The 12741-nt window shown below is 43.2% G+C and overlaps 2 protein-coding genes across 2 annotated transcripts; both read right to left on the bottom strand.

The window, feature by feature from the left end:
• Positions 1-8306: 8306 nt before the first annotated feature.
• LOC120446883 lies at positions 8307-9521 on the bottom strand. Its single transcript, XM_039628094.1, has one exon. It carries the CDS (start codon positions 9519-9521, stop codon positions 8307-8309), a length of 1215 nt encoding a protein of 404 aa, XP_039484028.1.
• A 1251-nt stretch (positions 9522-10772) lies between these two features.
• On the bottom strand, positions 10773-12681 carry LOC120447193. The gene is made up of 5 exons (XM_039628680.2): positions 12466-12681; positions 12163-12409; positions 12021-12103; positions 11820-11969; positions 10773-11769 (listed from the first exon to the last, which is right to left on the bottom strand). Exons 1-5 carry the CDS (start codon positions 12560-12562, stop codon positions 11105-11107), a joined length of 1242 nt encoding a protein of 413 aa, XP_039484614.1. The 5' UTR covers positions 12563-12681; the 3' UTR covers positions 10773-11104.
• Between the last annotated feature and the right edge of the window lie 60 nt (positions 12682-12741).

Here is a 12741-nt window from a genome sequence, read left to right as displayed (position 1 = left end):
GGATTTAACGAGCTGCCAGGACATCGAGAGCACCACCCAGACCCAGAGCACCATGCCAGGCCAACCCAACTAAGCCCTATGATGATGATGATTTTACAAAACTAATTCGGTTTTGATTAGCCCGAAAACAGCGGCATCCGTTTCCCCGCAGGGGCAAGTCCTTGGACTTAACGGTTATTGAAAGTATCTTAACTTACCATTGGCTGATAACAAGAAGTAGCGAACGCAGAGGAATGGCGCCCAAGAAATTGAAAACACTTGAGGTGCAAGCAGCGCAAATAGCCCGACTAAATGAGCTTATAAAAATCCCAGAGGATATCCCAAAAGTGGAAGCTGAACTAAAAAACAAGTAGAAAATGCGGTAAGATGGCAGATGATGGTAGAAAAAAAAGGAGCGCGAGAAACTAAGAGCAGCATCCTTACTGCTATTTTGGCCTATCTCGTTTGTGCCATTGTAAGTGGATAATTAAAGAAATGTCTGAGCCACAGACCAGAAAGCGAGAAAGAAGCAATAAAAATAGAGCTGCTCAGAGCGAAAGAGACAGACGCTGAAATTAAGAAAGAGAAAGGACTAAAGGGAGAAAGCGAGAAGAAGACAGCAGCAAACAAGGAGTCTCTTTATGCTCTATAATGTGTGTGGTGTGTGGAGGCTATTAAAAGCTTCTAAACGTTTGCTAAAAATGCTAGTATAATTCACCACTCCAGACAACAGAAGTGTGAGAAGAAGGCTTAGAGGGAGACGGGGATGGTGCTTTAGAAAGAGACGCTGTAGCGGCAACAACGTGGCACCGTTTAAGTAGCCTTAGTAACAGCTACCAGCTGTTCCAGTCGCAGCGCGGGAAAACCCAGCACCCTTGTCCACATATATTGTATAAGCTGCTTTCCTATTGTCTATTGTCTCACTGACTTAATTTGCCCAGCGAAAAATAGAGATAAGGGCTCACGGGACAGGGAACAGCTGCTCCTTGAGACCTGGTTTCTTCCCTTGACTTTTAGGAAATACTTAAAGCTTGTTAAGAAATATTGGTTAACAAAATAATAATTTCCAACATTTGCCATCTACTCACGTAACTCCATCTTTTCAATCCATAAGCTGGGGGCCAACCAGTTATGTGGCCCCCATTTTCATGTGCTCATTCTTTAATTGCCATATGCTGCAGAGATAGGAGAAATCGCCCCAGCTAATGGCCAATTGTCCGGGCAACAACATTTGGCTGCCGTTAATGGCCATGGTCAACACCCGGTCACCCATAACCAGGACTCAGTCAGAGACACTTCAATTGACGCTTTGTGTGGGGCGAGGTACGGTGACCTGTGACCCCACTAGTACTCGGGTCACCGATTCGAATAACACCCTGCAGATACCTTCGGCATTTTGGTTACGTTCCATTCAAAGCAATTAAGTTATCGCCGTGTACTTTTTGCCCGGCAATCGCAATCGCAATCGCTATTGCCAGCGCCATCGCCATCAATCATCGTTTAACGGCGGAGATGAAAATAAAACGGCGAGCTTATGAGCGGAGCAACACCTCCAGTTTGGGATGCATAATTCATGGGGGAAATGGGAAAAGTTTGACTTTGGCGCGTGACTAAACGAGAAATGCAATGAACACAATGCAAAAGGCCAAAAACTGTTGCCAGCAAATGAGCTAGCAGCCAGCAAGGATAAAGGATAAACAGCAGCAACAGCAGCAGCAGCAGCAACCAGAGAAACAAAACGGGGCAGCATCTAGGACACTAAGTATGATTTATGCGGCGAGTCTCGCCATGGCAGTCAAATTGAAATTTACACCAGAACCTTGGCAACATGCCCCGTGAGCTGGGCTCAAATGAGTTGCAATTCTTGCTGGGACTGTCGCCTCGCACATAAGAAAATATATATGGTGCACTGTGCGTACACTGAAAAGAAAACATGAAAGGCAAAAGAGACTGCAATAAGTTCTAAAATAAAATTACTTACAAGAATGATTCAGACTATGTTTCTGCTATTTTCTAACAAATGAAAAAAAGGATACGAGTAACATATCTTTCAAGCATCTGCTACTTTTGTATTGAGTACCTTGCTCTAAGTGCACTTACAAAGTGAGACACAGATACAGATCATTATAAGCAGCAAATCTGCTCTCCCAAAGGACATGTGCTGGAGATTGGCTGGGGAATCGACCCTTTTCTTCGCCCGAAATCCTTCTATTTTCCTGCTTCTGGTGCTGCTGCCAGTTGCACTTCAATTTTCGTTTGTTTCGCCGGATTATCAGCGAAGCTGAAGCATGAAAATTTAATAATCCATTTGGCCCGGTTGCAGGCGAGGTCCTGCAGCCAGGACCTCCAGCAGTTGGAGACGCTCGACGGCAGCGCCATGATAAATTCTATTTAATTTCTGGGCGAGAGATTGAAAAGGAATTCCTGGCGGATTTTGTGATCTGATTGGGAAACGGAGTGATTTGGGGCATGTGAAACAGATTCAGGGACTTCTGCCATTCTGCCATTCTGCCACCCCATTCCATTGCAGGCAAAAATCCTTTAAAATTAATTGACTGCCTTGCCGGGCACAACTGTACGCTGTTTTATTTACCAGTTAAGCGACCACAGCAATCCTGCAAAAGAGTTAAAACACCAATCATGTACTAACAAAACCCCAAAAACTAAACTAGTTCACGCCCACCACCCCAACACACCACCATTCAACGTGTCATTTAACATTTTGGCTAATAGTCCGCACATTGTTTCGAGCTGTGGATTCTGGACTGGAGCGAAAATTGCCAAATGGGGAAGAAAGAAAATAGCCAAAATAGCAGCTAAAACTTATTTCATATTAAATGGGTGCTGAGTGGGTGGGGAGGGGGGTGATGGGTGGAGGGGAAAACGGTGATGGGGGACATTAAAACCACGCCAATTTTGGTCAACATGCTGAATGAACTGCAAAATCAACTCGCTTCAAAATGTGGTCGGTCAGCAGAGTGTTTATATATGTATGTGTATATGTGTATACACACATTAGTGCGTTCGTGGGTGTTTTTGTGTGTGTGTGTGTGTGTGTGTGGTGCATCAACGCCAAGAGCACACAACTAGAAATCAGTTTGCGCGGTATTACGTATACGCGACGTGCAACGCTAAACGAGAATTAACATTTAAATGCCGCATCTATATTGTTACAGGTTTTTGTTTGAACGGTTGAATGGCCAGGGAATTGTAATACATATAAGCTGGCGTTCATGACGAAATTTTCGTGTTTTATACGGGCTATGCTGCACGTATACAATTGGGGAAAATTACGATAATCTCCCGACACAAATAGATATAAAATAATGATCGGTGTATTCGTGGGCATCAAATTTGCGGCTGAAGAATATTCATACGAGAAAGTGATTTAAGTTGGGCGATAGCTTATAACAGAAATGGTTTTCAACTGAAAGGAATTGTATTTTCTATTTATATAAAACTATAACAATATTATATTGCCCACCTAGTTGCCCACCTAGTTGCCCACCCAGCTACTCACTTCGGAAATTCCTTTATCCGTTTCCCGTTTTCAGTCCCTGTCGTTTATCAGTTGTCCTTTTTAGTTGACTTTCTGTTAACTAAACTTATTAAAGTATGCTTGACATTCACTGATTCTGATTCGGATTGTCTGCTCTGTTTGTATTTGCCTTGTTCATTGTTAGTTGGCCTGTGCCCCACCTATATATGATAAAATATTTCGCATCTTGTCAGGTTCAGAATCAGGTTCAGAATCAGGTTTGGCTTTGGCTTTAGCGTTGGCTGCAGGAACTAGACGACAAATTGTCGCTGGAACAAAACTTCGTTTGCCTTTCAGCTCGGCAACGAAATCCTTGACAGGCTTTTGCCAGCCCCCCATCCCTTCCGTCGGCCCCCCTTTTCCATTGCATTTGATTCAATTTGCGCAGAGCAAAAGTAAATCAACAAAAAAGAGTGGAGAGGAAAATAGGAAAAATAGGAAATGTTCGTATTCCATAAATTTGCTGGCACTTCAATCTCTATGGCCTCCATCCTGCTCCTCCCTTCACTCTCTGTTGTTCCATGCTCTATTTATAAAATTTAACATTCCGTTCTGGGTTCCATGGACTTCTTTTTTTTTAGTTTTTATATCCTTTTTCTGTTGGTTGTGCCAAGTTTTTGCGGCTTCATTGTCAGTTCCTCCATGTCCTGGTTCTTCTCCATTTCTTCCAACTGCCATTGCATTACGTTCCTCATCCATTCCATTCCATTCCCCTGCCGCGTCTCTTGTGTTTTTAATAATGCATAATTTGTTTTATAACTAGGTTCGACTCCCCCATAGCAGCTATCTCTCTCTGTCTATGATTCCCATTTTATCTTTGCTGTATATTGTGCATATTATGTGTGGGGAAGGAAAAAATATTTTAATCAAAGTGAAAACAAAGCATTCCATTGTTGAAAATCTATTATAAAATGTCCTGCTTTGTTGGCGATTTTTTTCTGGGCTTCTGGGTTCATTTTCTAAAAAGCACCGGGGGTGAGAAAAATGGAGCTGGATAAGTGAGAAACTCCAACTGCTGGACAACTATTGTTCAAGCGAGCTTGAATAATGCAGTTAAAGTGGAAATTTGATACTGAACAATGGTGCCATTGACATAAGCTAAATCTTTTTGGGCGATTTGAAAAATTTATAATATAAGCTTATATTCACAGATTTAAACTGGTTCTTAAACCTTGGGATAAAAATGTTACCTGAGGAAAGTTATTACCAAATTATGGTTTCGACTTTATGAAGGCTGTTCCCGATATTTTAAACCCCTTTTTCCCCCTCAGGGGCACACTTAGAATGTCATTAAACTGCCTGGCAATTTGGGTTTCGGTCACAGTGAATGGAAAGGGAAATGCTTTCCCTTTTTCTCGCTTTGTTGTGGGCTGGGTGCAGGAAAACTCTCATAAAAGCCCGAAGTGAGACATAATAATAAAGCACGAGAAGACAATTCAGCTCGTAAAAATACAAAATAAATGTTATAAATGTGGCCATAAAAATTACAACAAAAACAGAGCTGTAGCCACCCCCCTTTGGGAGGTCCTTGTTTTTTGCTTTCCACCTTTGTCAGCGTAAAATATTTTTAACTGATTGATACGCGCGGGGTGGTGGTGGGTTGTAGGTCACACGTACAAGTGGGTGGGTGCGTGTGTGTGTTGCGTGACAAAAACACACACACGCAGGTGGAGGGACATTAGGGTGAATAAAAGAGCGGCGAGGGAGTGTGAGGGGGAGACACTGACGAGTGACGCCGAAAAAGAGGCAAACACTCAAACACAGGCGGAGAAGCGCGAAAACAAATGAGAAAAAATATGTTACAAAGTGTCGCTCATGACACACACTCACTCACACCCACAAACGCAAACACTCTCGTCCACATACACAGCACCCTTATCCTCCAATAAAAAGTGGTTTTAAAATCAAAAATACATATGTATATCCACACGTTATTTATTTAGACCAAACATCCGCGGGTGTTTGCAAATATTTTTTATCAAAAACAAATTGATTCTTTGACCGCAATTTTTGTTTTACATTACATTAAAAGCACTGAAGTATTTATAAGTGAAACATTAAATTGAAAATGGAGACATTTATTAAAACAACAAATGTAGGTGTATGTGAGCAATAAAAAAGCGAAATTACCAAAATAAGAGCTTTAAAAATATATAAAAACAGTTGATTGGTAAATCATAAGAAGGGTTATTTCATCCATTTCTTGCAGTGCACTGGCTCAGTTGTACACCTACAGGAGCATGCCACTTGTTCGCCTCGTCATGTCCTGGCAGCAAGTTTTACATTGTCTGGCTTCGAGCGTTGTGCCATTTTTACTTTGGCTTTCACGGAGAAAGGGGCTACGTAAAAAAGGTTGACGAGGGGGTGAAAGTTAGGGGGGTAACCCGTTCGAGGGCCGGTGTGGGTTTTTGGGTTGGTGCCGCTTTTGTGTCATCCTCGTCGACGCATTCGTGTCAAATTTATTTCTCCTCTCGTGCTGTTTTCTCTTTTTTTTGCTTTGTATTTTAGTGTAATTTTGTTGATTACAACGTTGTTGCCTTTCGCCTTGTGTGTGCGTATGAGTTTGACATCGTTGAGTGTGTAATTTATTTGGAGTGATCCTAAATTATACATGCATGTGCCTCGCGTAACTGCCAGAGATATGGCCAGAGATATGGTGAGAGTGTATTTTAATTTGGGCTGACATTTTGACACAACTTGACCCAGTTCAACACTGATTATTGTGTGTTTCAAGAAATACTTGCATCTAAAAAGCAAACAATAAGTACTTAATATCCTTGAAAAATCAAGGCATAAATATATTTATTAAAAGAAACATCAATTCATAAATTTACATTTTAAACATCTTAAGAAAATACGTTGATCCGAAATGAAAACAGAAAAGCAAAGAAGCGAGCCCAGAAAAGTATGCTACACTTTCGTTCGCATTCCACCTTCATCACGCTGTCCTTTTATCTTGGCCGTCTTCTTGGCCCTCGCGGCTAACGATTTTAGGGCCACATTATTACTTTTTATGACGGCACAAGGGAAAGTCATGTTTCGAGCTTGTTAATATAAAAATTGCGGTGGAACCACCGAGTTCTGGCAGCCCTCGGGCCAAACTCAACGCCAAAATGTCTAATGAAATCTAATAAATTAAAGAGATTTATACAAAAGCCGTTTGCCCGTGGCTCTGCTCCCTTATTTTCCGCTCAACCATATCTTTTCCTTACACACATATATATATATATATATATATATAGGTTCGGCAGCTTTTCTTCCCGCCAGCGTCCCGATTTTATAAGGGGGCATAAGTAACATTAGTTCACGCTGGACGAAGGGAAATCATTGGCTTTTCACCAGAGTGTAAATTCCTTGAATAACAAGAGCGATGGGATAAGTTTTTCCCCCTTCTGCCACCACTTGTCACACTCCATTGTCTTTCATTGTGGATGAACCCCAAGGAAGGCGAAACAGATAAAAGATATCGGATAAGAGGGTGAAGTGCTGCCGAAACAATCAAAACTTAAAACTTAAGTCAAAGTCAATGCTTCAATAAAATGTTTTATTTTATCACTCAGCTAAATTAAATTGAAATTGCACTAATGCTCCTTTATTTAGACCGAATCCTTGTCTTTGTATGCATAAAAGTTTAATTGATTTTCAATGTTTATTCGGCAATGGCAGTAAAAGAAATAAACACCATTAGATGGCGAAAAATGAAAGCGAACTGTGGCTATAAATCGGAATGGCAAAACTGTGCCAAAGACAGTTAAAAAATTTAATCAACCTTGTTGTGACAATCCTGGAGAGGATTTGAAGGTGGGTTGTTAGTCCCTGGAGCCACTTACCTATAAATCTTGTGCCGCTTTAGGAGGTGCAAAATTGTATACGTAAAATACTTCTACGTAGTCGCAATCGCCGAGGTAATGCTTTAAAAATGATTTATGGATCCGCATCCCCATCTCGCAGAGAGAAAGGACGAAAACAGGGCGGCAGGAAGGATGGTGGGCATGTGTGAGGATCGGAGGGGAGTTCAAGGAGCCGGTTCAGGACCTGGCACCTCAAGTGCTCGGCCAGCCATGCAATTACATATATCAAGGAATGGGAATGGGTATGGGTATGGGAATGGTTCTGAGTCTGGGAACTCACTGCGGGGTGGCCCGTTTGGCAGGAGAATATGGAGGCTTCCCTTGTTATTTTTGTGCATGTTACAGCATGGGGCGAATGCATAAATTATTTAAAATTACCCGGCAGCGGCAGAAGGAACCTCTTCAGCTCCCGTGGAGCGAACTCAGTCCTGTAAAGTGCGTGTTACATTGAACAAATATTATTTGGAGTGCAATAAATAGATGATAAATGTCTCTATGGCGACCCGAGTGTTCCTGCAGAAAGTTAATCAAAGCGTTTGAGAAATGTACTCATCTTGGCGGAGAAACTGCATAGTTGGCAGGGTTTACCTTCGCGGAGAGGAGCAACTTTCCTCCGTCTTTAATAAACAAAGGGTGTCGGCTTCATTAATAATGGCATAAAACAATTTCACACATTCTTAACCTTAAGAGCAGACTGGGTGCTTAGTTCCAACCTTTCTCTTAACCCCATAACTACTACTGTAAATATTCCAGCTAATGTACTTTTGATATCCCCTTTGTTTCTTATTAATTATGCAATGTCGTGTTCATTAAAGACCAAATGGTGAATAATTCACCTATGCAATAGCAATTGCAGTATCGACACAATTAAATTCATTATTTATCCCAATCGATAGGTATATTCTTCCAAACTTATTTAAAACTGCCCACAAATGTACTTAATGCTTGGGTTTTAAGTCCACATCCGAACCGATAAAGATTTCCTTCTCGGCAACCAAAGCAGATTTCTTCAACATATAATGCAGATGCAGCAGACTACAGAATGCGAAGCCGATGCGAAACAGGAGTCGTCTGTTGGGCGTAACCAGTCCCAGGACTAAAATCCTTCTTTGGAAGCAACCGCTCCTTACGCTCTGACCAAAACTGTCGATATCCTGCAGCTTCCAGCGGAAGTCCTTCCGCTCCGACCATCCATGCGTGGCCAGGACCTCCTCGAACTGCAGTAACCGCGCCACATGCATCCAGGAGGTGTCCTCCGGAGCACCAATGGTGGCCACCAGCTCATCGAGGGTGTGCAGCAGAGACCGCAGCGCGTTGACAATGAGGGCGATCTGGAAGATGCGTCGCCATTCGCCACTGCAAAAAGTATAGATGGAGCTCACGTTGTAGAGAACGATGAGAAGCAACTGGGGACTCAGGCAATCTATCAGTTGCTGGGTGACCTTGACATAGGATCGATGCAGGCGCTGTAGGGAAATCTGGCGTCTCTGTAGTCTCCTAATCGCTCGGTAATCGGATCGCAGGATCATCAAACAGAGCTTCTCGTCAATCGCCGCCATTTCACTGTTCACCAGCTCGAAGGACTTCCGCAACTGGGCTAGCACAATGCTAATCAAATGCGAGGTGACATCTATCACCCAAATGGCCATAGAAATGGGCACCACGAAGACCACAATGTACAGCATTTTCCAGCTGGCGTTCAGGGGGCCCAGAAGACCCTTGTAGAACATCCGAAAGACCAGCAGCTTGAGCACCATCTGGAAAGCCACCAGCCAGGACAACTCCACCTTCCGCCTGCATAGGCGATGCAGCTGCGGAGCAAGTCGCAGGATTCGGTTTATCACCCGTCTTCGCTCCTCGATGACTCCTCTTGGCTGGATCAACAGGCAGCAGCTGAAGCCCACCAGCTGGAGATGCAGCATCAGGGGATAGGGATCCAGCAGGGCCAGCGTGAAGAAGAAGGCGCACCAGAGCCCAATCATCCTTGACACCGTGACGCTGTAGTACGTCAATCGCAGCTCATTGCAGGACTCCTCGTAGCGGAGACGCATCAATCCCAGGTAATGGAACAGCGCCTGGTAGAAGCGCAGCAGGAGGAGCACGTGCCTGCTGATGTAACGGTTGCTCAGGCGAAGCGAATGCCACCAGGCCATCGATGAAATGGATCCACCAACTGGATGTCCCGAAAGGATACGACTGTTTGCCAATAAAATGACCATCGTTAGCTGCGTAATGCCTCCATAATGGTCTTCTGATGTTCACCAATTAGGGAGTGCACTGAAATATACAGAAGCAAAGGTTGTAGTTTGATAAAAGCATTCAAAAATACACCTTCAAGAGCTCATAATGATAATTAATGATAACAATAGATTTTTTTGTTGTAATAAACACTTGCTGCAAGTTCGCTGAAAATGAGAACTGGGTGAGGGGCCATGGCAACCAACTGTGTAGATTAGCCGGAGAACAAAAGCGTGCTCCATGGCCAAGCACATTTCAGTTAGATGTACTCCGGAATTCTTGCACTTCATCAACACAATTTGTTATGCAATTAATTTGAGTGGCAAAAAGTGAGGAACTTGGTTTGAAGGCGCCAAATGGAGAAATGGATGATGGTGGAGAGCGGCGGCGGCTGCGGGTGCTGGATGTGAAGTTGGGTAAACAAGTTTTGCATAATTTCCATAAAATATTTCATAAACAACTTGAAAAATGGAAAAATGCTATGCTATGCTATGCAGCCAACAACTGAGAAGAGGCAAGTCCGAAAAGAAAGCAAGGCAAACTCGCAGCGGTAATTAAAAAGTTCACAAAAGAGTCGGGCACCAGGGACTTTGGAAAATTGCTACCAAGAAGAATCCCGCCGATGACAAGGCGCAAAACTTGCCGATTGAATGCGAAATGTGGTCGAGAAACCCGGACGGACTCCTCCTACCCATTGCCAATTCAAATAAATTAAAAAAGGAACTGCTACTCGTTGCCAAGTTTGTCACCGCAGAAAAATAATACGGAAAAAATACCCCGTACATATACATATATAATATATATAGTATATATAGGGGATAGATATTAAAATATGTAGATGTGAAAAAACAGCGCAGTGGAGGCTTGAAAGGAACCGCAAACTGCGGTCACTGTGGCTTCTCTGGTCAGTGGTCGTTACTTTTGCACTCTTGTTGTTATTTTTGCGGTGCTTGTCCTGCCAGCGCCGCATCCTTGCATCCTTGCATCCCTGCATCCTTCTTTTTAGTCTTGCAGAGTGCCACTGCTCATTATTGTTGGCAATGTCCAGGCATCGGAAATTGGAAAAGTTTCCTGCCTTCGTGACATTCCACACTTTCTCTGACACGTTCTATTAATATTCAATGCAGCCATACATTATATTAAATTGATATAACTAAATAAATATATTTACTGCTGACAGGGTCAAGTACAGGATGAATTTATTTTTAAGGATTTCATAAACATCAAACGAAGTGTTTGAGAGTTGCTAAATATTTACTACAATTTACTTTTTTTTCAAAACAGCTGACAAAGCTCTCTCTTTTAGCCAAGATTATTTACCCCTTTCTGTCACTTTTTAGCAGGATTACTACCCCTCTTTTAACCGGGTTCTCTTTGGGACAGCAGGGGTGGTTTTGAAACGGTTCGAATTTATCTGAGCGGTAGAAAGCGGGGAAAAGCGATGTTTCCCAAGTAACAAACAATCCGCTTTAGGTGAAAGTAACTACAAACGGGTGTTTTAACTACTATCGGCTATGTCCCGACGCAGCCAATCGACCAGAGAATCGCGGGCGCATTCCGCCTCAGCATCCAGGCATAACAACTGGCAAATGTCCTGCAGCCAGTTGCCAATAATATAGCGTTTAATGCAGGGCATTACGCCCAGCTCCCGGAACACTTTTAGGCAATAAAGTTGCAGGCGGGGATTATCGGTGGTGGAGGCCATCAGACGACCCACATAACACGGCAGTTGGGTGAACTCCCTGCTGCGCCACAAGGCCCGCTTGCTGTGGAGGCCATTGAGCAAAGCCAGTACCGTATACTCCCAGTTTTCCACCTTCTGGCGGGGCAGCAACAGTCGCGGATTCTCATCGGGCTGGGCAAAGACGTCGTAAAGCAGCTTTACACCATCCACGGCATCGAAACGCCGCTGTCCTTCGGCACAGCAGAGTAGTAGAGCAAATGCTTTGGTATTCATGTCCCAGAAATTGGACAAGCGATTTAGGATCCTCTTGTGCAGCAGCTCAAAGAAGCCCAACTCGATTCCCTGATCGGGCGCCACTTCCAGCAGGTGGCACAGATGGTGCCACAAATGCACAGGATAATGCGGACGACACGGATCCTGCTTATAGATCTCGGCCAAGGCGGCAAAGTTTTCAGGATCCTCCAAAAATATACCCTGAACTAGTGGAAAATATAGTACATTTTAAAGAATTAAAGTATATAGAGCTCACCTTTAGGCTTGCACGTCAAATTTCGCAATATCTCTGAAGCCAAATCATCCTTGATAGACTCTTGGCTCTTAATGATTTTGTAGAACTCCGCCCTCAGGCACTTGCGGTTGGCTATATTCTCGGCTCCATCGAGATTGCGGGAGAGTATATCTGTAATAAATAAGGATTCATCTTATAATTTATAAAAGTCCTTAAACTTACTATAAATCCTTAGATACATCTCCAACTCCCGATGCTCCTCTGCGTGATGCTTCAATCTCATGCGCATAAAGGCATTCTTCAATCTATTGAAGGATAAAAACTTGATAAGAACCCAGAAAACTCGGCCCAGAAGATAACCCACTTTCTCACTAGATCCATTTCGGTTATAGCTCTCTGTGCATTTAGTGGATTTAGAAGAAACTCTGACAACGACACCACTGCCCTCCAGTGGGTCAGGCGAACATCACTGTCCAGTTCCTTGAGCAACTTGGGCAGTGCAAACCAGCCGTAGGCCAATTGAGCACGATCCTCCAGGTGCGTGGAGGTGGAACTGCAGCAGTATGGCATGCACCTACACATATTCCGTTTCTCCATGGCCTGAGTCCACTCTATGGTCAATTTGATATGATTTTATCATTTGCTGATAATTTAACAACTAAATTACCCTTTTCCTGCTGGCTATTGATGGAGGTCGCCTTCATCACATCCTTGATCTCGTATTGCAGAAAGTTATTGCGATATCTCGCTAGCTGATCCCACATTTTGGTTTATTTGTTTGCTGTTATTATATTGGAAGCAGCTTAGAGCAAATAAAGTACGTGTCAAATGCCAAAACTTTTCAAAAACCTTTCAAAATCAATTTCCATTGCATTATAACTTAACATTTCTGTAAGAAAGTCTATGTTACTGCAAAATCTATGTTACGGTAAAGCGCCATTGC

The sequence above is a fragment of the Drosophila santomea genome, chromosome 2R, assembly GCF_016746245.2.
Source record: "Drosophila santomea strain STO CAGO 1482 chromosome 2R, Prin_Dsan_1.1, whole genome shotgun sequence".
NCBI classification, from domain to species: Eukaryota; Metazoa; Arthropoda; class Insecta; order Diptera; family Drosophilidae; genus Drosophila; species Drosophila santomea.
This window is presented reverse-complemented; position numbering and strand designations above follow the sequence as displayed.